Below are 25,720 nucleotides of genomic sequence, written 5' to 3' on the forward strand. Positions count from 1 at the left end.
AGAAAGAACAACATTAGCAACAACACCCCTCATGAAGTGGACAGAGGCGCTTCTACTATGGAAAAGGAAAATAAACTCCTTGACTATGTATTGAAGGCAAGGGAAGAGGTGGAGCCCAATAGGACTTGCACAGTTGGGGTTGTAGTCTTCAGTATCACATGCAATGGAAGTCCTCCCCTTGGGGACACAGTATAATTTAAAATGGGGTAGGGTAAAGATGGTCTCACCTTCCCCTTTCTCCAATGGAGTATTTTCCAAAAAAGTAAATCTCACTTGAGAGGGGGCCATAGAGAAAGACTTTTGTATTTGCTACCACTATTCAATGTCCCCAAGAAGGATTCCTCTGAACGAAGGGTGATCCTTGACTGCCAGTTTTGAACACACATTTTTTGCTTAATTTTTTTTATATTGTACTTATTTATTTTATGGGAGCTCAAAATAGATTGAGTCTAACTGATGGCCTACCTAGATGATTGGCTAATCTGGGAAGCCACCTGAGAAGAGTGCTGACTAAACCTGAGAGTAGTAATCGACTTCAGTCAACAAAGTGTCTAATAAATAGGAAAAAGACCTGCCTTACATCCAGATGAAACTTTCTGAAGCTGGGATTTTTATGGGATATTCTTTGTCGCTGACTGTATCTTCCCAACAGCACTCAAACCAGAATGAGGAAGGACCTAAGAAAATTCCTTGCGCAGCCAAGCTTTTTCAGGGAACAACTGGAACTAAGTCTGGACCTGTTCAATTTGCGTCTGTGGTAGATCTGATCCTGAGATCGCAACAGTAGGATGTAAACAGAGTCAGGTTCTCACATGCCAGGAAAGGCTTTACAATCACCTTGATCTGAGAGGGACAATATTCTGTCTGTGGATCTGGAAAGAGTCTCTGGCAAACAGGTAGACCTGATTCCACTGTTCATACAAGTACAAGTGATAGTACATATGGATGCCTCATTGATGGGTTGGGAGGCCATTTGGAGGATTGTCAGGTACCAGTAAGATGGTTACCTTTTCTGAGAAAGTGTCATATCAACTACCTGGGAACTGTTGGCTCTTTCCATCTACAAAAAAATTAAATAAAAAAAAAAAAATTGAAACCTTCAAAAGGGACCCACATTTTGTCAGTCCTAGACAGCAAGAAATATATCAAGAGGTTGGGGTCACTCTCAGCCCCTCTCAATTCAGTATACTTACCAATATGGTCCCAATTCTGGAAGTGGACATGTCTGCTTCATGCAAAAACCATCAACTTCCAGTGTGTGCATCTCAGAACTGGGCATTCAGGCAATAATAAGAGATGCATTCCTAGATTGGAATGAATGGAAGAAAATATACATTTTTCCTTCATTGTCCAGATTTCAAAGGCTTAAACAATCTACTAGCTTTCAATGGAATCACTTTCCTAGTGGGCCCAAATTAGCCAAATAATCATTGGTTTCTTTTTCTTCAACAACAGGTGAGAAAATATATTCCATTACTGCCCCACTTTTCTGTCCCAGACAGGAGGGGAAATTGTCTATGCATCCTCCTTTCTGAACCATAACCTTCATGTGTGGTTTTGAAATCTAGTCTTCTGTCAAGATTATTATCTTAACATTGCCAGACACCTAGTGCAGAAATTATGGACTTCATCAGACATACCAGTCCATATGGAGAATGAGATTTGATTAGCTTCACACAGAGCCCAGTTGAAATCTGTTGAAAAAGCCTAACATTTCATTATATATCGTTTCATGTCAAGTGCCTTGCTATTAGAATAGTCATGACATACAAGGCAGCACTGACTAAACCCTAGCTTTATGGGTTTGGAGTTGATTCCAGTATAGAAATTGTGAATTCACCTACAACTCATATGGTCCAAAAGGCAGTCTCTTGACCACTTTGGCATTAGGAGCTTGGATTAGCTTACCAGGCTCTCTTAGATGGGGACAGCGTTTCATCACTCATACACAAAGTTTTCATTTACTGTTATCTCTTGGCCTATCATTCCTGCCAAGAATGAGGACTTTTTTAAGGGAAAATCCTCTTATCTGATAAGGGAACTCAGTATTTCTGACGAAACATCATGCCCGATTCAGACACTCAAGGTTTACCTAGATGTCATGGTAAACATCCCAGATAGTCCTATTTTTCTGATACCCTAGCACAAACAAACCACTCTCTTTACATGGACAGAGAATTTTTATACATAATGTCCATCATTAAAAAGACACTCTCACGCCTTTCCTAAGTCACTTGACATCCAAAAGGTAAATGCATCCTTAACTTCTGAAATGTTTCTTCTGAAGAAGTCTCAGATTTTATGGGGTGGTTATTAAAGGCAGTATTCCCGAAATGGGAAAGGCACAATAAACTTGCAGTCAAACCACACATAATTATGTGCATCACTGTAAAACTACGAGGGAAAATACATATAAAGGATTGTGCGTTTCCTGTTCTTGATTGCTAAACTGTAATTGGTATCCAGAATAAAGAAAACCGTTGATAACCTGATACTTTACCTTGGATTAAAAACTTTTAAAACACTATTACCATGAGAGTAGTGGACATGCTGAGATATTGCTGGGGCAGGCGCACTGATCCTGCAATGAGACCCAACATAATTAGGTTAAGCCACCTTAGAACCACAAAGAATATTACATGTACTATAGGTTCATGTGTTGTTTCTTGTTCTTAATTGGAAAATCCTATGGGTATCCAGAATAAAGAATGGTTGATAACCTTTGACTACTCTGGATCAAAAATTCCATGAGAGTGGTGGTCAATGTGAGATATAGCCAGGGACGGCTCAATAACCTTGCAGTCAGACCCAACATTATTAGTTAAGCCACCTTAGAACCACAAACAGTAATACAATACAATCATATTAGACATCCTTTTTTTTATTTTTAAATGTATACTGTATTAAAAAACTGGCCTATGTCCAATGTGACCTTATTACCAATAGTTGACCAAGCGGCATAGGTTAGGCTAGGTATAGTATGTACTGTACCGGGTAGTCACAAAACTTGTTGCTAATAATAGAACATTGAAAAAGAAGCCTAATTAATACAATGAATTAATAAAATATTAAAAATAAAGTGCTAAATCAGACACAAATGATTCTTTCAAACTTTTCAATAACCTCCTCCTTACTTTTCAGTAATCTCCTTAAGTTTAATTGTGATTTTTACCATTTTCCTGTTTATTTTGTCTATATTGACTATCTTGGGACTCATGATTTAATGAAAATACAGTACAGAAAGCCACAAAAACTAAGGAAATATTCCTGTACAAGCATGTACTTGCTCAAAGTATAAATAAATCCTATTGTGCTGGGTTTTCATAGGATTAAGGACAGGGGTTCTACTGTATATAGGTTCTTGTGTTTCCTGTTCTTTATTGCCAAACCAGGTATCTGGATGAATTGTTGGGATTTATTTATTATGAGCTAAGCCATTTTGTCACCTACCAATTTATTTTGCAAGCTCCTTTGAGGATGAACAGTGGCTATGCCATCAAAGAAAAGATTTTGTTGTAGGAAAAATGTATTATTGCTGTGAGGTCATAACTCACCCACTTCCCCAATGAAAAGGCATGGGACTGGAGCAAACATTTACCTTGAACAGACCTGGCTTGTAATGAGGAAGACAGCAATATCTGTCCGAGTAAGATAAAGGAAAAAGCTGAGGCAGTCAATGTGTGGACAGGCGATAGAGCACTCCTGTCTTGAGTCCTTTATATTCTCTCACTGTGCCAGCATGCTCTGTTCTGGCCAAGACCAACTATAAGAGAATTCTTTGAGAAGAAATTATTGGTCTGTCATGTGAAGCCCTGGGGGGACCATGAGAGTGTATCTCTTTCTGGGATCAACCTGTGTCTGCCAGTGAAAAGTTCCTGTAGCTCACTTTTCCAAGTATAAATAGATCCTAAATATACCAGAGAAAAAGCTAGCATGGTATGCTGAAGTTACTACCCTCAGCGCGAGCACCCCAAGGGGCGTCGATATAAAGTATAAGGGCGAGTGGAAGCCACTACTCACAGGTCCTCTGCCAATTAGAGGATTCCTTTCCAAAATCCCTCCACGACAAGAGCCGTCACAAAGGTCACCCCCCCTCACCTTCCTCTCGCTACTACTACTAATACCCACGCGCATTCTTCATTCCTGTATTAGCATTGTGAGTGAACCACGGATTTGTTTAGATCCCGGAATTATTCCTTTCTTTTTATGATGTCGGTTGTGGAACTTCCTCCTACATCTAAGTTGAGTACTCCAATTTGTGTTTTTGTAACTCATACGGTTGAGGTGTTTTCCATATTTGCCTTCGGCCCCTCAGAAAACGTATTGTGGGCGCCGTCGGCTTATCCGCCATTTTGGGAGCATCATCAGAACGCATGTGATTCTGTTACACATTAATTTCCTCTAGTTTTGATATTATGTAAGAATTTTAGATATACGATCATCAGAGACATGTTTTCATATTACGTTCTTAATTATTAACCGACCGTGTAGGATTGGTTCGGAGTAGGCCTAACGCGGTTGTGACTTCCTCTGGGGCCTAAAGAAAGGTTAATTAATTTATATTTAGCCTCACCCCCCCTCCCCAGTTGCTTAGGAGCGTGTTCGTGCCTATCCCTACGTAATTTTATCATGTTGTATATGTGTAATTATTAGGCTACTAGTAGCCTATCACATTTGTCACGGGAGAGGAGAGAACCCTATCTCTCTCTCTCTCTCTCTCTCGTTGTGAGACATGCATGAGTTAGTGTTAACACGAACCAGATAGGTCTTGATTTATGCACGTTGATGATTTTCGTTTCACTAAGAGGTTGGATGAGTTGCTCCCCCCCCCTCCCTGGCTCTACTGACCAAGCCTAGGCTAGGTCTTGGAAGATAGCCTAGGTGTCCCTACCCTTGTACCCTTTGCGCCTCCCCCCCCCTGTCTGCGCTACGGTGCTAACAGGGAGGATATCAAAGATAGAGAGCTTCTCTCTTATCATATTGTTGGACCTATCCTCCCTACTGGTCTAGATAGAAAAATTTGAATTTAGTAGGTTTGGTCAAGGGCCACTGTCCACTCCAGGCTATCTTGGGAAGTTAACTGGCCTACCTGTCCACTTCTGTAGTGATCTTGGAAGGTTAAGCTGGATTCCTACTGGGTATTCTCCTTTCACCTTAATTTCCTTGCAACTCTTCCATTATACCTCAATTATGAATGTTATATATTATTATTATTTATATTTATTGTGTTACTGTATATAAATGGTCTGGTATGTTTATTGCCCTGGCCTAGCCTCCTTTAGTACAACCTAGTAGTAGGCCATATCCTCCCGGTCAAGAGTGATTACTGATCAACCGCTGTACCAACCACGACGGGCCATAGGCCCAGTCGGCCTACTACCCATGAAGTAGTAGGCTACACAGCCCTCAATAGGTGTCCATCTCTGATCGGGTGGGTGGCCAGGCGATCACGACCGACCACTCCACATACCACCCCCGCTCCCACTTCTTAGCTCGGCCTTGCCAGACGCTTATAACTCACAGTACTAGTAGTCTTATTGGTGAAAGACTGCTCGAGTTTCACTTAAGTGGAGGGGAGAGGTTTGGGAGAAAAGGGGGTTATTGGTATTATATGTAATCCCTTATGTCTCTGAGTAAATAGCTCCGCCGGCCTTACAGCGGTCTAGTACTGCACTAGCCAGCGGATGCGGCTCCGGATTGTACATTTATACAGCTCCGCCGCTTGGTGGTCTCGCCCTCCAATGTTCCCCCTCCGGTACGAATTCGGGCTGGGAGTTATGCTCCCCTCACTAGAGCGTGCAGGATCAGATAGGGGAATTACCTTCCCCTGATCCGCCGCTTCAGCCCATTCCTCCGGCATTACTTGGGACAATGGGAGATGAGACCTTGAGTAGGCGGAGCTTTGCGGGACTACCCTATAGACATCTCCGGACCTTTGAGGTACTGACGGAGTGTGACTCACCCTCACATCCGCTGCCGGAGTATTACACTGTGTTGCCGGAGCTCTGTTTCCATCCTTATGTTGTTCCCTGCTCCGGTGGGGATGGTAGACAGGTCAGGTATTCGACTAAGATAATGCGTAGCCTTCTGATTCAGTCGACCGTAATAGAGAGTAGGTTCTGCCTTCTCTCCGGTGTGGCGGACCTCAGATCCCACATAATGGACTTACATCTACCTTTTATGGACAGAATCGAGAGCAGGCAAATACACCCAAAGAATTTCTTTATTCATTCAGTGAGTTGAAATTATTAGTGAGTAAGTCTTGAACCAATATCTAGGTTAAGGTGCATGCTCTCTTCGGAGTTAACTCCGGCGCCGGGGGCCAGTACTCATAAATGAATTTCAAATTACAGATTGTTCGTTGCCAGGCGGAAGGGTGCTCTGCCTCCCTCGGTAAGCCCTACGGCCATGAAGTATGCCGTTCTCACGCGAACTGCACCGTCCAGCTCGAGAACTACACGGTCTGGCACCCGGATGCATGCACCGTCTGCTATGAGATGGTTTCTCTCTTAACTGATGAGCAGGTAAGTATCTTTGCTGCATCATTGACATGAAGACTTTGTTATAATAACTTAGCAAGTTTGTTATAGATACTATTCCCCAAGTGGACTATTAATTCTGTTTCCTCTCTGACAGGCTGCCTTCGACGCCCGACATGAGGCAAGAGTGTCACTGAGAGGATGGATCTCTGGGTTCGGCAAGAATGCGCCGAAAGGACAGCCGTACATTCTGGACGCAGGACTATGCTCCCTTCTGTTCAAGGGGGCCACCGCTACGACGGCTGTTCCGGCACACGTTGCCGCCCCCCTCATAGAAGCCATCCGAGTGGCGACAATGCCGATCCCAGACGACCAGGAGGATTTGATGACGGAAGAGGTGGCGGCTATCAATATCCACCTTGAGCCCATGGCCACGGAGGAACAGGTAGGTGGGGAGGTAAGTGAGGCAAGTCTCCTGAGTCCTACTCCTTCTTCTTCCTCTTCTTTCCTGGGCTTCTCTAGGCCCTCCCCTACTTGGGAACGATCGCTTTCGGTCGTTCCCAAGGACAAGTCGGTAAGACCAAAAACCCTTCAAAATGGATCCAAACCAACTCCGTCAGCAGCAACTGAGTCGTCTTCGGCCCCACAGCCGTCGACTTCTACCACTCAGTCGCCTGCTGCCAAGGATCCTCCCCCTACTAAGGGGTTGAGATCAAAGGTCACCGATCCTAAGGCGACGGAGTCTGGATTTGACCCAGAAGCCTTCGCTAACCTTCTAATGGCGAAGGTTAGCGGAGTAATTGATCAGAGGCTTGAGTCGATATGACTTGCCTCGGGCTCAGATTCCTCCGGCCAGGCAATAACGTCTCTGACCGAGAGGATCAGGCCCCTGGAGGAAATGTTAACCAGATTTCTCCACTCCAGGACCCCGGCGCTATCTATGACAGTGCCGGATGCGTCTAAGCTACCGCCTTTTGATAATAATAACCCGTGGCGGTTAGCATTGCAAGCCCCATTCTCGGATGGGAAACTGGCCATCGAAGGGTGCGGAACCCACCCGCTAGAAGAGTTTGAGCTCTTTCCGCCAGGTCTCCAATTTCCATTCCCTGGCTTTGTTAGACTAGCAGAACATGCGTTAGTCAGAGTGGATAAAGTCCCAAAGGAGACAGTGATCTTCCCGAGGGATCAGGCTCAAGCTACTTGGGTTCGCACCCTCTCTGAGTGGGGTTGCGTTAACATTAGATTAACGCCACATAAAGGCAATATCACCATGTTTGTGACCCCAAACGAAGTTCCGTTGCCCTGTACATCAAAGGCGGCGGAATTAACCTTGCAAGCAGTGGCGGAGGATAAGCCTCAACCAGTGCTAAAAGAGATGGAGGCTACCTCTCTTCTCTTCCCCACAGGATTAGATTTTTGGAACGACACACCGGCTACGTTTACAGCAGGTAAACTCGACCCAGACTGCGCTTCCGTCCTATTCTCGGAGAAGCTGCCTAGGATTCCGGACCACTTGGTCAAGGCGGAATTCGAGGCAAGATCTATCAACTCCGTCACTGCGGCAGAGTTGGTAGCATCTACGTATACCGAAGAACAGTTGTTCTGGGTCCTGACGAAAGCTCTGTTACAGACTTTCCAATCGGACCTGTTCGATTTTGCGATGGCGAGGCGAGCTTGTAGGAAGCACGTCCTGGCGGGTGCCTCTATACGACACGAGCGTAATAGGCTCATAAAGTCATCAGTGTGGGGAGAAAATCTTTTTCCGAAAGACGAAGTCAATAACGTCTTTCATGAGGCATCCAGAGCCAACCAGAGTCTTCGGGTTCGTTGGGGTCTCCCCTTCAAATGGAAGGTTGAGGGCCCCAGACACCAAGTCAGAACCAAGAAGAAGGAAAGGAGATTCAATCCTTACCAAGCCTCCCGTCCTCAGACAGTCGTGCAAGCGGTTCCAGTATCTCAGGTTGGCAAGCCTTCAACATCTAAGGCTCATCCGCAGCAGCAGTTTGTCTTAGTACAAACTCCGCCGGCTCAACAGCCGTCAACCTCCTCAGCCATAATGACCTCCCCAGCCTTCAACCCCACCTATGAAGCGCGAGATCTATTTCGCAGCTACAATAGCCATGCCGGAAGTAGCAGGGCCAGAGGTGGCTCCCGGCTACGAGGTGGACCAAGGGGTAGAGGCTTCTGCGGAGGTAGAGGTAGCAGACCTGCAGCCAACCAGTGAGAACCCGCAGGTAGGAGGGAGATTATATCTCTTCCAGGACCACTGGACCTTCAGTCCATGAGCCCACAGTATAGTCTCAAAAGATCTGGGGTGGAAATGGGAGAAAGGGCCCCCTCCGCCAATTAGTTTTTATCAGATGCCTACGGCGGACCTTATAGCCTATGCCAAAGATCTCCTCCAGAAGAAGGCTGTAAAGAAAGTAAGACGCTTAAAGTATCAAGGACGTCTGTTCAGTGTCCCAAAGAAGGACTCGGACAAAAGAAGAGTGATTCTGGACTTGTCCCGTCTCAACTCATACATTCACTGCGACAAGTTCCGCATGCTGACCATCTCGCAGGTGCGGACCTTACTTCCCCGTGGGGCCGTCACCACCTCTATAGATCTTACAGATGCTTACTGTCATGTCCCAATATCAAGGAACTTCTCTCCGTACCTAGGCTTCAAGCTAGGAAAACAGGCTTACTCATTCAGAGTCATGCCGTTCAGGCTCAACATTGCGCCCAGGATATTCACCAAACTAGGAGAGACGATAGTTCAAGAACTAAGAACGCGAGGTGTAATGTTAGTAGCCTATCTAGACGACTGGTTCATTTGGGCAGCCAACGTCGACGAATGCCGCAAATCAACAGCCAAGGTGATAAAATTCTTGGAATTTCTGGGTTTCCAGATAAACAAAGAAAAGTCTCGCCTCGTTCCGGCTTCCTGCTTCCGATGGCTGGGAATCCAGTGGGACCTGAACAAACACGAGCTATCTCTCCCACCCAAGAAGGTCAAGGAGATAGCGAAGGCTACGAAACAGTTCCTCAAGAACAAAAAGGCTTCTCGGCGTACCCAAGAGAGAATCCTAGGTTCGCTGCAGTTTGCGTCAGTGATGGACATCCTATTGAAAGCCAGATTGAAGGATATCAATCGAGTCTGGAGAAAGAGAGCCAACATCAAACTCAGGGACAAAGTCTCAATAATTCCACCCATTTTGACAAAAAGGCTCCGTCCATGGACGGAACGCCAGAATCCTGCCAAGTCAGTACCTCCGCCGTCTCTAACCATCCACACGGACACATCTCTGAGTGGATGGCGAGGGTATTCGCAACACAAGAAAGTACAGGGAACATGGTCGGAAATGTTCCGCCAGTTCCATATCAATATTCTAGAAGCAATTGCAGTTTTCTTGACCCTAAAACGACTGGCTCCGGCCAGGATCATTCATATAAGGCTAGTCTCGGACAGTCTAGTAGTAGTCCACTGTATAAACAGAGGAGGCTCCAGGTCAAGCATTGGCGGCGAAGAATCATTGGCACCTGTCAGCAATTCACCTGGCAGGAGTAAAGAATGTTATCGCAGATGCACTTTCCCGGACAACTCCGCTGGAATCGGAGTGGTCCCTGGACAGGAAGTCGTTCCGGTGGATTTGCAATCAAATCCTGGACCTCTAAGTAGACCTGTTTGCCACGGAATCCAACCACAAACTACCATGTTACGTGGCACCCAACCTGGACCCTCTAGCTTACGCTACGGATGCGATGTCCATAGATTGGAACAATTGGCGGAAGATTTACCTGTTTCCACCGGTGAATCTTCTGATGAACGTCCTGCACAAGCTGAGATCTTTCACAGGACAAATAGCATTAGTGGCACCCAACTGGCCAAAGAGCAACTGGTTTCCACTTCTTCTAGAACTGAATCACCAGCCCAAGCGGATTCCCCATCCAGAACTGACTCAGGTAGTACAAACTCAGACTGTGTCAGCTTCCTCAAGAGTTCTGAGTGCCCTAACTTTATGGACTTCATGAAGTTTGCGGCTCAAAGAGATGCTAGTATTGATCCACTAAACATCTTATTCATAGAATCGGATAAAAGAGAATCAACGCTCAGGCAATATGATTCAGCAGTAAAGAAATTGGCCAATTTTTTAAAGGATTCAGCTGCTCATAAGATGACCACAAATCTGGTAATCTCGTTCTTTAGATCTCTATTTGAGAAAGGCCTAGCTGCTACTACCATTACTACAATCAAATCGGCCTTAAGGAAGATTTTCCAGATTGGTTTTAATATCAACTTGTCGGATTCATACTTCTCTTCGATTCCAAGAGCATGTGCCCGTCTGAGACCAACAGACCGCCCTCATACGGTCTCTTGGTTTTTGAATGACGTACTTAAATTGGCCTCAGACACTAATAATGAGTCATGCTCATATATAACCCTTCTTAAGAAGACCTTATTTTTAATGGCCCTAGCCTCAGGTGCCAGAATATCTGAACTCTCGGCTCTCTCTAGAAATCCAGGCCATGTTGAGTTCCTCCTGTCAGGTGAAGTATTACTATCCCCTGATCGGCAGTTTTTGGCTAAGAAGGAGGACCTACAAAACAGATGGACTCCATGGAAAATTATTCCTCTCACACAGGATACATCATTGTGTCCTGTAGTTACCCTTAAATCCTTTTTAGCCAGGACTTCCGAAAAATCTTCAGGCCCCCTGTTTATTAGAGAGAAAGGTGGTATGATTTCTCTTAAAGGTATTAGACAACAAATACTCTACTTTATTAAATAGACCAACCCGGATTCAGTCCCACACGTCCATGACATCCGAGCAGTGGCTACCTCCATTAGCTATTTTCAAAATATGAATTTCGAAGACCTGAAGAAATATACAGGTTGGAAATCTCCAGCAGTATTTAAACGCCACTATCTCATAAACCTAGAGGCCCTTAAATTCCCAACGGTGGCTGCAGGGAGCATAGTCTCCCCTAAATAACCGAGTCTTACCAACTCCTTTCCTTAGCCTTTTGTTATTTGTTTCCCTAATACTCTCTCCTTCCTACCTGCCTCGCTCATATTCCCTGCCAACCTCTCTCTTCCGGGCCAGGTTGGTTCTTGACCATTCCGCCACCAGAACATGTATATAGTATTGAGACCATATTGGTTTTATGGAACTATCTGTATTGAGACCATATTGGTTTTACGGAACTGTCTGTACATACCCTTCTATATTACTCAGATACCATAATTGTACATTGTTCTATTATATTATCTCGTTATTACTAGTTCTAAGTCATAGTTTAAGTCCTAGTTTAATTAGTATATAAATAAATTTCTTGCCTTATTATAGAACATTAAATTTATTCTTTAAGTGAACCTTAAGTTTCATCATCCCCTTCTATACACTTGTTTGGTATCTGTTTAGCTTGGATGGGAATTCTCTGATGCTTTTTCACCGGCAGACACAGGTCGAACCCAGAAAAGGGATTTTGACGAAGGAAAAATCTATTTCTGGGGAAGACCTGTGTCGCCCGGTGAACCCAGTCCTTCTTCTTCTTTCCCCACCCTTATCCAGTCCAAGCTTGGTGGTCTATTCCAGGAATGAAGAATGTGCGTGGGTATTAGTAGTAGTAGTGAGAGGAAGGTGAGGGGGGTGACCTTTGTGACGGCTCTAACCCTTGTAAAGGCTCTTGTTGTGGAGGGATTTTGGAAAGGAATCCTCTAATTGGCAGAGGACCTGTGAGTATTGGCTTTCACTCGCCCTTATACTTTATATCGACGCCCCTTGGGGTGCTCGCGCTGAGGGTAGTAACTTCAGCATACCATGCTAGCTTTTTCTCTGGTATATTTAGGATCTATTTATACTTGGAAAAGTGAGCTACAGGAACTTTTCACTGGGCGACACAGGTCTTCCCCAGGTTGCTGTGGTAGTGTTTAACACTCGCCCCAGTTTTATACAGACACCTTTTATTTAGTTGAGCGAGTCAGAGACTTCTGACATGTCCAATTTAGCAGTTCTCTGGTATTATAGCAATATTTTACTAGAAATAGTGCTAAAGAGGACACATTTCATGGAGCGACACGGCTTCCTCGCCCAGAAATAGATTTTTCCTACGTAAAAATCCCTTTTTGAGGACTCACAGTGGCTACCAAAAACAGGGTTTTTTCCTTTGTCAAAATTTTTTTTTTTTTTACTTCTGTTTAAAGCTTATTGTGCTCAATTTAACTGTCAGGTTAAAAGCAGTGTTGGGTTAATTGAATGGATATTTGCTTTAATTCCATATCTTTTTGACCTGATTATGGATGTGTTATCTCAAAGAATAAGAAATCAATCCCCTTGGTGCATGCTGTTTGCTGATGACATCATGATATGCAGAACCAACAGAGGGATAGTGGAGTCAAAACTAGATCAATGGAGGAAGGCACGACTGGAAAATGAGGATTAAAGATTAGTAGAAAGAAGACTGAATGCTTAAAGTTCAATGAAGATCAAGATTCTGAGATTAGTAGAGAAGGGATAGGGTTGCCCTGCGTTGAAAAATCTAAGAATCTTGGTTCAAGAATAGCTGATAATGGAAATTTGGGTGCAGAAATAACACAGAGTGCAGGCTGGATAGAAAAATTGGAGCAAGACATCAACTGTTTTGTGTGACTGCAGAACCAACTTAAGGTTAAAGGAAGACTATAAAAAAGTAGTGAGACTAGCTTTGATTTATGGAGCTAAAACATTGAAGGTAAAAAGAGCACAAAAGAAGAAATTGGATGTGGTGGAGATGAAAACGCTTAGATGTATGTGTGGAGTGACAAAAATTGACAGGATCAAGAATGGAAGAGTAAGGGGAACTAATAAAGTCTTAGAACTATCCAAGAAGGCCAGGAAAGAAGACTGCAGTGGTATGGCCATTTGATGAGAAGGGATGAGTACATATTTGGGGAGGAGAGTGATGCAAATGGAGGTGCCCAGTGGGAGAGTGAGAGGATGCAGATCAGAGACAAAAAATTGTCAGAAGAAAATGTTTATGACCAAGGCAGGTGGAGGAAAGCTGTGTGAAGCATATACCAAACATAGTAGTGGGAAAAAGAAGATGCAGAGAAGTGATCAATTTAATAGTATGTATTAAAACAAACCAACATTCAATGTTATAAAATATCATGAAGGAAGTGATAAACAGTGATGTTGGATTAAGTGCAATATTGTCTAATGGAATGAGCCAGTTTTCGTAAGTCAGTAACCCAGTTGTTTTCCCAGCAGAATTTTGTTTGGTAATATTCTCTCTCTCTCTCTCTCTCTCTCTCTCTCTCTCTCTCTCTCTCTCTCTCTCTCTCTCTCTCTTTTAAATTTTATATGCAATAATTTAATTAATAATCACACTGATGATTTTAAGGTTATACTAGTTGGGACAGAATAAACTGTTAGGTACTCTGAATGGCAACTTTCAAGATCTTCAAGTCAGACAACTGCAACTCTCCAGATTTTCAAGTCAGCAGTCTTGTTTTAATTAAGTAGGCAACATTTAATGAATTATTATATAAACTTAAACTTTTTTTAAAGCCGACAGTTTATTTATGGTTTCTTTGAGAAACAGAATAACAGCTCAAGATCCCAAAAATTAGTGAATGGGTTCTGTGATGCAAGAAATGTGCTGATGTTATTTTATGAAGAGTTCTTTTGCATACATGATTTTATGAAAATTTTATATTACTGTACACAGTATTGAATAATATTGTACCACTCCAGAAAGATACCTGCAGTGTAGCATGTCTTCTACAGACGTACACATGATGCTGCAAAGCTATTGTACTCGTAAATAATAATACAAAATAAATTAATTGTGGAATGTGTAAAAACATATTGATTTATGAAAATAAAATAGTGAGATATATTACTAATAAGCAGTCAAAACTTTCATGAGACAGTAATGCTTCTGTAAATTCAGTATCAAGCAATAAAGGATTGACTAAGGTTTTGGCATTCATTCAAAATTTAATAATTTAGGGACTAATAACTAGCAAACCTGTTTTAATTACCACTAAAGGGACTGTATGTCTTAAAATTTGATTTTAGATTATGATTAACTTTTGCCTTTGTGTGCAGGTCAGCTTGTGCAAAGTAATTTTATAGCCTTTGCTTTATCTGATTTTCTTAGGAAGTAAGTTTGGGCTGATAACAAAATCTGAGGCTAGCATGACTGGCGGTTTAGTACAAGAATTTAATCATGCAGTTCTTCCTTCAGTCTCTCCTCTAATGACTCTTGTTGCCACCGTTTCAGCTATAATTGTAAGTATTATTCTGTTAGTAGATATACTTTTATAGTACATTACTTCTATAAGTAATATAAAATTCTGTAATTCTCAACACTAATTACTGTATTTCATAAGATGCCCTTTTTTAAGAATAAAGGTGAAGGAAATTTATATTGCATCCTAGATGAAACTTGAGTTCATACAGACTATGAGCAGTTGGGTTTGGTGACAAGTAACAGCTGTCACCCTCAGACATAAACATAAACTCCTGTGGTCTATAATATCATAGTTAGAAGTGACATATACATAAAAGTTGTGCAGTGAAGTAGTATATGAATTCATAGTTTAGAAATTTTGTTTTTCATTACACATTATAAAGAGAAATGTAACTACACCTTCAGTAATCCACCTACATTTAAAGTATTTGTGCCTTTTACCAATTCAGCAACAATTTGAAATTTCCAGGTCCACTATAATTTAAAGTTCCTTGGGCCACTATGATTTAACATTCTGTAGGCCTCCATAATTAAAGATTTCTGAGGCCACAATGATTTAAGATTTTTGTGATTACCCTAATTTAAAATCTCAGGCCATAGAAATATTTGGTTACATTAGATATGGTCACCTGATAGTGTGCTTCCTCACTCACTTGTCTAAATATATACAAGAGATCCCTGCTAGTAAATCATTATAATGATTTACTGGTTTACAAAGAAATTGAGGCAAGCACAAAAATATCTGTTTTTACCTATTTTGGGGGTGCTGAATTCAAATTTGAAATCTGTTTTTACTCATCACCTCTAGTTATCTATCCTGTTTTATCTGTTATAAGCTGCTGCAACTCTTGAAATGTGCACATATATTCTCTGTTTATACTAAAATGAGACTATTTAAAAGCCAGAAAACTAGAGGTGATAGAGCAAAACTATTTATAAATTTGAATTCAGCACACCCAAATTAGCAAAAAACACCTATCCCATTCTTGCCTTAGACCAATTTTTTTTTTTTTTTTTTTTTTTAAACCAGTGTTTCATAAAAATCTATTTTTTCAGCAAATAAATTTTTTCCCATAAATTAAGTGAGCCCCATATAAATGTTTAAATATGTTAGGCCTATTCTTTTGTTGGCTTAAAGGAAAACTAGATGCTAGTAAGAGAATTGGAGCCACAACTACTATGTTCTTATTGAATATACTGGTTCCTGTCAGTTTTGTTTTTCTTCTTTACTCTAAAACTCATCATCTGCAATAAATTTGAAACAATAATCTTATAAGAAATTAAAAGATTGAAGCAAAAAAAAGAATATTACATTAAAGTGATTTTATCCCATCTTTAAAATGGTCATGTTAATTTGACTCATGAATATTTGAGGTAAAGCCTCAATGACCCAATCTCAGAATGCAGAAAGCATAACAGTACTTAAAGTTAACTATATTGTCTGCGGCTGTCGAATTTTGAAACCACAACTATCAGATGATGAGCTATTCCCCAAAAAAAGTTTTGCTTGAATCTTCAGCATTTTCAGTGCACAATATTCCTTTGTTGTGCAACTTCTGTTTTTTACTATTTTTCTTACTAACTATGAATCATCTCTTGTCACCACATGTTCATTTCTTTCTGTAAGAAAACTGTATTTTGTACCTGTTGAACATCACATTTTATACATTTTCTGTTCATTGTATGATCTTCCCACCACATTCCAGTCTTGAATCTTAGCATTATTCATACAGGATTTTATAATGCACATAACAGACAGTTTGTCAACGACATTATTTGCTGCACATGGTTTGACAGTTGCTTTGTCCAATACAAAAAGAAGTTGGTAAAATGTCTGCTAATATTTTTTCTGTTTACAGCCTGTCCTTGTGCACTTATGGAAAAATCCCAATAGTCCTTGGCAATTTGTAAGAGGCCTTGTGATATGTGGTTTTGGATCATTTATGTTTGGCTGGCACGTTCATGAGAAAGCAGTTTTATTAATAATACTGCCTTTAGGGTAAGTTGTATGAGTTTGATTCTCCTAACACCTTATTGTTAGTCATGTTACAGTATTGTTGTACTTTTAGGATGAATTTTTAAAGGAATTTTTACTACTTTACATATATATTATTCTATCAGCCCAGTGGTTGTGCATTAACAAAAGCGAAGCTTCAAAATGAGTATTTAAAGTATATATTTTTATATACGTAACTTACCAAGCAATTACGTAGCAAATAATTTCTAAGTACCGGCAGCTAAACTTTTGAAAATCATGGTAGCAATTCTTTTGTTTTGGTGTAGGTAATTAGCCCCGCCCACAGTCAAAGAAGAAGGGAAACAAACTAGCAGAAAGCTTAATTTATTTCTGCTGGCTTCCGATGAAGGTTGTAGGCTGCAGTTATATTTTGAATTTCGTAGACTTTACCGGTTGTTTTTGAGGAACTTTGGTGAAGTATTTTTCAGTTCTTTTGGTAGCCTTGTGGCATTTAATTAGTCAGACTGTTATTTTAAGACTTTTCCCCTGATTTTGAGACTGATGAGCTGACTTATTTTGGAAATCGCTACCTGCACCTCCGTTACCGTTACTTTTACTGTAAAGTGCAACCAAAGTGCAAATCAAAATAAATAGCTTTTTTAATGAAATAGAAATTTTAACACATTTATTGATTGAAACACAAAATAGAGGAATAAAACTTTTTACTCCATTAGGGTAGTACCCTAATAGAGTAAAAATACTTTGCAAGGATACAATTGTGCCCTTATAAAGTATTTTTACTCTATTACATATCAAATCACTAAATGAGCACGAAAAATACACAAAAAGCTTATGTTTTGAAACTCCTCCTCAGTCCTCCTCCTCAGTCCTCCTCCTCCATTTCCTCCTGCAGCTTCTTGGGGGTCTTGAGGTTCCCCTTCATGAAGATGAGGTGTTCAAAGTTTTGGGCGGTGAGGGACAATCTCTTGGGCTTCAAGAATTCTGACCCAAAACTGAAGAGCCGCTCCACAGAGGCCAACAATGGCAGCGGTGTGTTGTACTTTAGGAAGACAGCCACCTAGGCCTTTCTGAACTCCTGGGGGAACAGGTGAGGGGAGGGCTTCTCAACAGTGGGCTTAATCTTGCTCCACCTGTTCACCTCCTCTGTGACCTTCTCCTTGAGGTTGGCCTGGACCTGCACATCAGCTGGGTTTTGTGACGCCCACATGTGCAGAAAAGAGAAATATTTTTATTAGTCTCTAGTTGCAGCAAAGTGAAAAAAACTAGATCTATAGGAAAATCCAAGTAGTGGAAGCGCTGGCAGCGCCGGCCGGCAGTAGGGCCATTGTGCCATGTCATCAAAACAAGTTCAATCCTGTATCTCTCAGACTCTGCAATGGCCAATGGTCAACCGTTAACAGGCAAATAGCAATACGTTAACTTGTTAAGACGTCTTGTTACATTTTTTGGTTTTTCGTTTTAGAACAGTAGCGGTTGAGGAAATTTTGTTCAGATACGGAATGCAAACCTTTGGTCCTTTACAATAGGAAGGTACTTATCGGCAGCTGAACCGGTCGTAAGCTTTCGGATAAGGGGTTCGGTAGTTAACTACTTGTCCGGCAGTTAGCGGTACGCTCGACTGCGAGGCGAGAAGTCACTTTGCTTTCGGCCGCGCTCGTTGATGGACATGCTGCTCTTCGTCTCTCTGCCCGCTTCTGTCGTATGGTTGGTTTACTTCACTGCTTGAAGACTTTTTTGCTTTTTCTTTTACTTGTGTGTGTTTGCAAGTACAAAAGTAAGTGCGTGTCTGTTTTGGTTTTCATTTTATTATGGAAATTATGCAACAAGAGCCAGAGAAACCCGCCCCCCCCAGCAACTGTAGACTATGCCCGGGTATTTGGGGGTTGTAAGTGTAGGGCTTTCCGCTCTTCTGTGGAGGTAGATCCTCATGATTTTTGTGCTCGGTGTCGAGACTTGTGACACATATTTTTTGGTTGGAGGCGCAGTGGGAGCGCTACGGGGGGAGGAAGAAGCCGCGGAAGCCGGCTAAGGAGTCGTCGGAGGACTCCCCGGCTATGCCCTTGGTTACCGATATGTCTTCCTCCTTTCTCCCTCCGGCTCAGCTCCCTCGTATGGCTCCTTCCCCTTCGGGGGAGGTTTCTCGCTCCCTCTCCTCCCTCGATCAGTCGAGCGTAGAGGAGGGGGCGAGATACCCCAACATCCAGTTGTACTCGGGGTCCTCCGTTCGCTTGGGCTGGGAACTACTACCCCCCCCCCCCCCCCCCCCCGGGCAAGGGGGGACCCCACCCCCCACTAATCTACCCAACTTTTCCTCCCTCAGACTTGCTGACCACAGGCGATGATCTCAGTAGGGCCTGGTACTCGCTGGGGCTGCAAGGGACACCGACGGTCCAGGGGCTCCTTAGTCATCTGGCGAGAGGGGCTACGCCGGTTACGCACGGGCCGACTACCATGATGGTGTCCACGCCGGGCTACGCTGCTCCGCCTCACCTGGTTTATACGCAGCACGTAGCCACAGTGACCCCGACAGCTGCTGTGCAGGCTCTGCTGCCGGAGGTTTCCTTGCCCGTTGCTACGCCACCTCCTGGTTTTCCTGCTCCTGCCACAGCCCCGGACTTCCAGTGTCCCAAGAGCTCGCCGCTAGACCTACCTCCTGTGCAGAGGATGCTGCCGGTTCCTGCCCCGCCTCCTGTTCCTGATTTTGTTGCCGCTCCAGCCTTGGTGCCAGTTCCTGCCGCCGTCGTTCCTGCCTGTGGTGTTGCTGATCCCACCCCAGGTCCTTCTGGACAGGTGCTTCGGCAACTGCCCCGGCTCCGTCCTGGATGGAAGACCTGACGGTGGTGCTGAGGAAGCTGACGAAGAGGAAGAGGAAGAAGAGGAAGGTGTCATCTTCGTCTTCATCGTCTTCTTCGTCGTCATCACCTGCTGCCGCTTCCCCTTCAACTTCTAAGGCCCCCAAGCCAAAGAAGAAGGCTGCCTCCTCCCCCCCTAAGAAGTCTTGTGCCGAGACTTCTAAGAGCTCGTCCCGCTCCGGTGGGACGGTTGGGACTTCCGTCGGTCCTTCTGTTCCTTTGGGAACGGGACCCGTCTCTCCTTGTGCAAGGAAGAAGAAGACGGGGACCGGAGGAGTGTCGGCTAGCACCGGCACCTCCTCACCTGGCGCCAGGTACCGTCTTGGCCTCTCGTTCGCGAGAGTCACCGAGTGTTGACCGGACAGCCAAGACCCAGGCATCCAAGTTCGCTCAGCGCCAGGATCCAGGCACGGGACGGAAGACTGGAGGGAGTCGCTTGGGCGACTCTCACCAGACCAGCAATCGCTCTCGCGGCGACACACTGGTACCCAGGGTTGACGCGACGGTCCTAGACCACTCGCGGGCTGAAGCGAGGAAGCGGTCCCCTCGGTTGCCTGAACCAGCCTCGGCTGGTCTAGGTGGCGTGATGCGCCGTGAGGATAGGCCTCGCTCCCACCGCGACAATGGACTCTGCAGATCCCCTGACCGCCGCTCCTTCAGGGACCAGGTGGAGAGGGGGACCAGCAGCAGCTCTTCTGATGCTCGGAACCGTCGCCACTGTCCTCGGTCCAGCCGCTCTCCCCGGTCCAGCCGCTCGACCAGGCCTACAGACCGATTGCCACCGTGGGTTGGCGATCGCCTGCAGCCCCCTCAGCATACCGGCTCTGCCGGTGGGCGCGTGGGGGCGTCAGGTCTGCCTCTCCGATCCCTTCAACTTCCTCGGGCTTTACCGGGAAGAGCGAGGTGATCAGGAGCAATCATGAAGGGCGCACCCCTCGTGATCCCGCCACAACGCCCCTGACCCTCAAGACCCTCTTCTTGCTGGCCCTGGCATCGGCGAAGAGAGTAGGCGAACTTCATGGTCTTTCCTTCAACGTTAAGTATTCCAGGGGATGGGGATCCGTGACGCTCTATTTTGTCCCGAACTTCGTAGCGAAGACTCAGAATCCTTTGGTCCTTGACGACTGGTTTGAGTCCTTCACGATCCCCTCCCTGAAGGATTTCACCGATAATGATGCGGATGAGATGCTGCTTTGTCCTGCGAGGGCGCTACGGCGCTATCTGATGAGAACTCAACACCTCAGGCCTGAGTGTCGACGCCTCTTCATTAGCACTGGGGTTACCAAGAAAGAAGTTTCCAAGAACACTCTTTCTTTCTGGCTGCGTGAGGTGATCAGGAGGGCTTACGAGACAGCTGGCAGTGACGACACCCGTACTCTTCGTCCGAGAGCCCACCAAGTCAGAGGTATTGGTCCAACCCTGGCGCAGGTTCTAAAGGCAGGGGTTTGGGCCAATTAGACCACCTTCACTTCTTTCTACCTTCAGGATATCACCCACAGGTCCTTGCACACATGTTCCTGGGACCCGTGGTGGCTGCTCAACAAGTTGTGTAGTCTACCCAGCACCTGAGCGGACAGAACAGCATCGCATCCTTGTGTGACTGTATGGATGGACGAGTGAAAGAGAGTGTGACTGGCTTCTCTTCCTCCTTCATTCTTCCCTCTACCTGTGGGCAGAGGGCCGCGGTCATCACTACACTGAACAGGAGGCCGATGCAGGTAAGCTACACAACCGAGCTCCTTTCTATCCCTTTCAGTAGGGATAGAAGTGTTTATCCACCACTCCCCAACAAGGGGGGGGAGTGGAAGCCTACAAGAGACAAACCCATAACTTTACTTTGGCTCTTGAAGTAGGAACTAGTTCTTGCTTTTTGCTAATTATAAGAGGTACGCTTGCCTCCCTCTTATAATTTGGTCCAGAAGTCTGACCTCTGATCCTGCGGTGCACACCCTGATCAGCTGGGCAGAGGCTAGGATCCCTCCCTATGCTCTTATGACCAGGGAGGGAATCCAAGGTAGGACGAACACCAGTCTGTTCATAAGACTCAGATTCCACCCACCAATAAGTGAGTCTTCCTATTGTAAAGGACCGAAGGTTTGTATTCCGTATCGGAACAAATAACAATTTGTCAAAAATTGTATTTTTCCTAACTATACAAACCAGAGGTCCTTTACATATAGTCCCACCTCATGCCACCCCTCACTCTGTGTTTCCTGGGCCTCAAGCAAAGTGACTTCTCGCCTCGCAGTCGAGTGTACCGCTAACTGCCGGACAAGTAGTTAACTACCGAACCCCTTGTTCGAAAGCTTACGACCGGTTCAGCTGCCGCTAAGTACCTTCCCATTGTAAAGGATCTCAGGTTTGTATAGTTAGGAAAAATACAATTTTCGACAAATTGTTATTTTTAGTTCTGCAACCCGCTACTCTGCTACTTTTGGCACATGGTAGTGGCCAATCAAGTCCGCAACCAAAAACGGATTTCACAAGTTGCGAAGGTGCGGACTAAAGTTGTGGAATGTCCACCTTTGATTTCTAACAATGTCTGACATAGGTGTATCCAGCACAGGCAGTCCCCGGTTGTCGGCGAAGATTCCATTCTTGGCAGGAAGCTGATAAGCGAAAACTGCCTTTAACCAAAATTGAGTGATTTATGGCGTTTATGGTGCCGAGTTTTGGTTAATAGTGCTGATAACCAGTTAACCCTTAAACGCTGAAGGGGTATATTAAAAATCATCTTCCGTGTGCCGAGGCGGTCTCGGAGTGAGCGCGGAAGCGGAAAAAATATTTTTTTTAAAAAAATCACAACGTGCTTAGTTTTCAAGATTAAGAGTTCATTTTTGGCTCTTTTTTTTCTCATTGCCTGAAGTTTAGTATGCAACCATCAGAAATGAAAAAAATTATCATTATCATATATAAATAATGCGATATATGATAGCGCAAAAACAAAATTTCATATATAATTGTATTCAAATCGCGCTATGCGCAAAACGGTTAAAGGTAACAAGTTAATTATTTTTCATTGTAATGTACACTAAATTGCAATCATTTTGGTATATAACACATTGTAAAACGATTAAAGCAACACAGAGAAAATATTATCACTAAATAATGCATGAATTCGTAACGTGCGGACGTAAACAAATATTTTTTTTCAAAACTTCACCATAAAGACAAATGATTGAATATTACTATACGTACTGTAAGAGTATTAGCTTACAATTGCAGTTTTTGACCATATCTGACGAGTTAAAGTTGACCGAATGTCGAATTTTTTATATATATATTCTTTTATATGCAATTATTTAGGAAATTAGAAAAGCTACAACCTTCAAATATTTTTCGTTTTATTCTAAATAAAATTGCGCACATTTTTATATATAAAACTCTATTAAATGCCTATTATGAAACAGAGCAAATATTCCGAGAATGCGACGTACGCATTTCGGAAATTTGTGGCGGAGAATCCGCGCGCGGAGGGAAGGAAAGTTTTTTTTTTTTTAATTCACCATAAATCTAAATATTGTGCTAGAGACTTCGAATTTGTTTCAAGATGAAGATAAATGACTAAATATTACTAGACTGTAAGATTTTAGCTTACAATTGCGTTTTTCGACCATTTCGGTAAAGTCAAAGTTGACCGAACGTGGTTTTTTTTCTATTTATCGTGATTTATATGCAAATATTTCGAAAATGAGAAAAGCTACAACCTTTAATTATTTGTTGTTGTATTCTACATGAAATTGCGCACATTTTCATATATAAAAATTTATGAAACGGCTAATTTAAAATGGTGCAAACATTACCACAATCGCACGTATGATTTTTTCGGAAGAGTTACCTCGCAGACGTAAAGAAAATGTTATTTTTATCATAAATTCACCATAAATCGAAATATTGTGCTAGAGACTTCCAATTTGTTGCAAAATGAAGGTAAATGATTGAATATTACTAGAATATAAGAGTTTTAGCGTACAGTTGCGTTTTTTTACCATTTTGGTAGAGTCAGAGTTGACCGAAGGTTGAAAATTTGTCACTTATCATTTTTTATATGAAAATATTTCAAAAATGATTAAAGCTACAACCATGGGTTGTTTTTAGTTGTATTGTGTATGAAATTTCGCACATTTCCATATATAAAACTTTATGTAACGGCTAATTTTAAAATGGTGCAAACATTACCACAATCGCATGTATGATTTTTTTCGGAGGAGTTACCGCGCGGACGTAAGGAAAAAGTTTTTTCATAAATTCACCATAAATCGAAATATTGTGCTAGAGACTTCCAATTTGTTGCAAAATGAAGGTAAATGATTGAATATTACTAAAATATAAGAGTTTTAGCTTACAATTGCGTTTTTTTACCATTTCGGTAGTGTCAGAGTTGACCGAAGGTTGAAATTTTGGCACTTATCATTATTTATATGAAAATATCTCAAAACTGATAAAAGCTACAATCATGAGTATTTTTTTGTTGTATTTTACATAAAAATGCGCACATTTTCATATATAATACTCCATGTAACGGCTAATTTAAAATGGTAAAAATATTATGTCAAAGTGACAAAATAATTTCCGAGATGTGTCACCGATACTTTTTAGTGCGGCAAGAAAGAAATTCGCGCTTGCGCGCCTGCGTAACGATTGTAAACAAAAGAACACCTTGATCCTTGAACTCCCAGCATCCCCCAAGGCACGTGATACAAGAGTTTTCGGCTGGTAGGCCTATAAGTATTTTTCCGCAATTTTTAAAAAAACTTTTGTATGTCGACGTAAAATACGTCCAGTCGGCACCCGACAGACAAAAAATGTTGACGTAAAATACGTCCACTCGGCGTTTAAGGGTTACTGGCACCTCTGTTAGGTATGTTATGATGCCATAACTCTATTGTCAACACCTTATGGTGCCGATAGCCAAAACTCGGCCTGTTATGGTGCCATAAAGTGCTGATTTTTTGGCGCTAGACAAGCCCCATAAAACCAGATCACCATTAACCGAGTCTGCCGATAACTGGGGATTGCTGTACTCGTTATTGCAGCAGGGGATGCAAAGTGAGGTTGACGTTTGCATAGTATGACTTCCATACATTATTTACGGGTTGCAAAAGTCAAGTGTGTTCAGTGGATCTGACTTGTTATGAATGTGCTGATTGGGACTCTAAACAATGGAAGATGTTGACTTCTCATCTTTCCAAACTGGAAAGAGACAGGAAGAGGAAAGCTTCAGCTATCTAGTCAGGAATCTTTGAAATCTTCTTTTAACACACCCATTATTTCTGTCATGTCCCCAGACTGGTTTTTCAGCTACAGTGGACCCCCCTGCAAATAGTTAAAATCCATGAATACTTAGGACCCCTCTAAAATTGCTTATAACTGCCTATCTTGAAAGTTCAAAGACCAAATGTATACCTTAAATAACATTCTACTTCAAATATACCATAAATTATTATTATTATAATCTTTTGGATTATATTATTAATATCATTTCAAAGTTATCTTAAACATTAGTACCCATAAAGATATATACTGCATATGTACTTCTAACTCTTCCAGCCAAGAGAGAGAGAGAGAGAGAGAAAGAGAATAACAAAAATCCTGTGACCTACTAATCACATCACTCCCTCACCTGTCATATTGAATTGACATATTTGACAGCTCTGGCTTCGAGCTTCTCTTCAAGTTAAAAACAAAAGATGAAGACTATATTTTTATATAAATTTTGTAATTACAGTTTTATTAAAAAATCCTCGTAGTAGCACGAGTCTTCAAATGGAGAAACAAATCCACAGTTATCTAAATGTACGATTGACAAGGGGAACCGAACAGATTCCCGAAAGCTATCCTTGCTGTTTTTAAATTTAAATATATGTACATTTACATAACTGTGGATTTGTTTCTCTACAGTTTTATTATCATTATTATTATTTATTATTTTATTATTATTATTATTATTATTATAAAAAAAAAAATAATAATAATAATAATATAATAATAATAATAATAATATAATAATAATAATAAACATATACTGTACCTGTACTATAAGAATTCTCTTATCTCAGTAGAAGAGAGGCAGAGAAAATTATTAGTTTTATTATTTAATGTTATTTAATTTACACATAAAAGCTTGAAAATTCTATAAAATTACAGCGGAATCACAGTTTTTCATACATAATCTGTTTGAGAACCTTCCA

At 42.5% G+C, this 25,720-nt stretch overlaps 1 protein-coding gene across 3 annotated transcripts in view; it reads left to right on the forward strand.

The window, feature by feature from the left end:
- The window catches only part of LOC135207287 (probable dolichyl pyrophosphate Glc1Man9GlcNAc2 alpha-1,3-glucosyltransferase), a 222,911-nt gene that overhangs the window by 133,531 nt on the left and 63,660 nt on the right, over nt 1–25,720 (forward strand). For all 3 annotated transcript variants that reach the window (XM_064238956.1, XM_064238958.1, XM_064238957.1), the window contains 2 exons: nt 14,607–14,737; nt 16,559–16,698. In XM_064238956.1, coding sequence (XP_064095026.1) covers nt 14,607–14,737; nt 16,559–16,698 — 271 coding nt within the window. The remainder of the gene's footprint in view (nt 1–14,606; nt 14,738–16,558; nt 16,699–25,720) is intronic.

Source organism: Macrobrachium nipponense, chromosome 32 (genome assembly GCF_015104395.2).
Source record: "Macrobrachium nipponense isolate FS-2020 chromosome 32, ASM1510439v2, whole genome shotgun sequence".
Taxonomy (NCBI): domain Eukaryota; kingdom Metazoa; phylum Arthropoda; class Malacostraca; order Decapoda; family Palaemonidae; genus Macrobrachium; species Macrobrachium nipponense.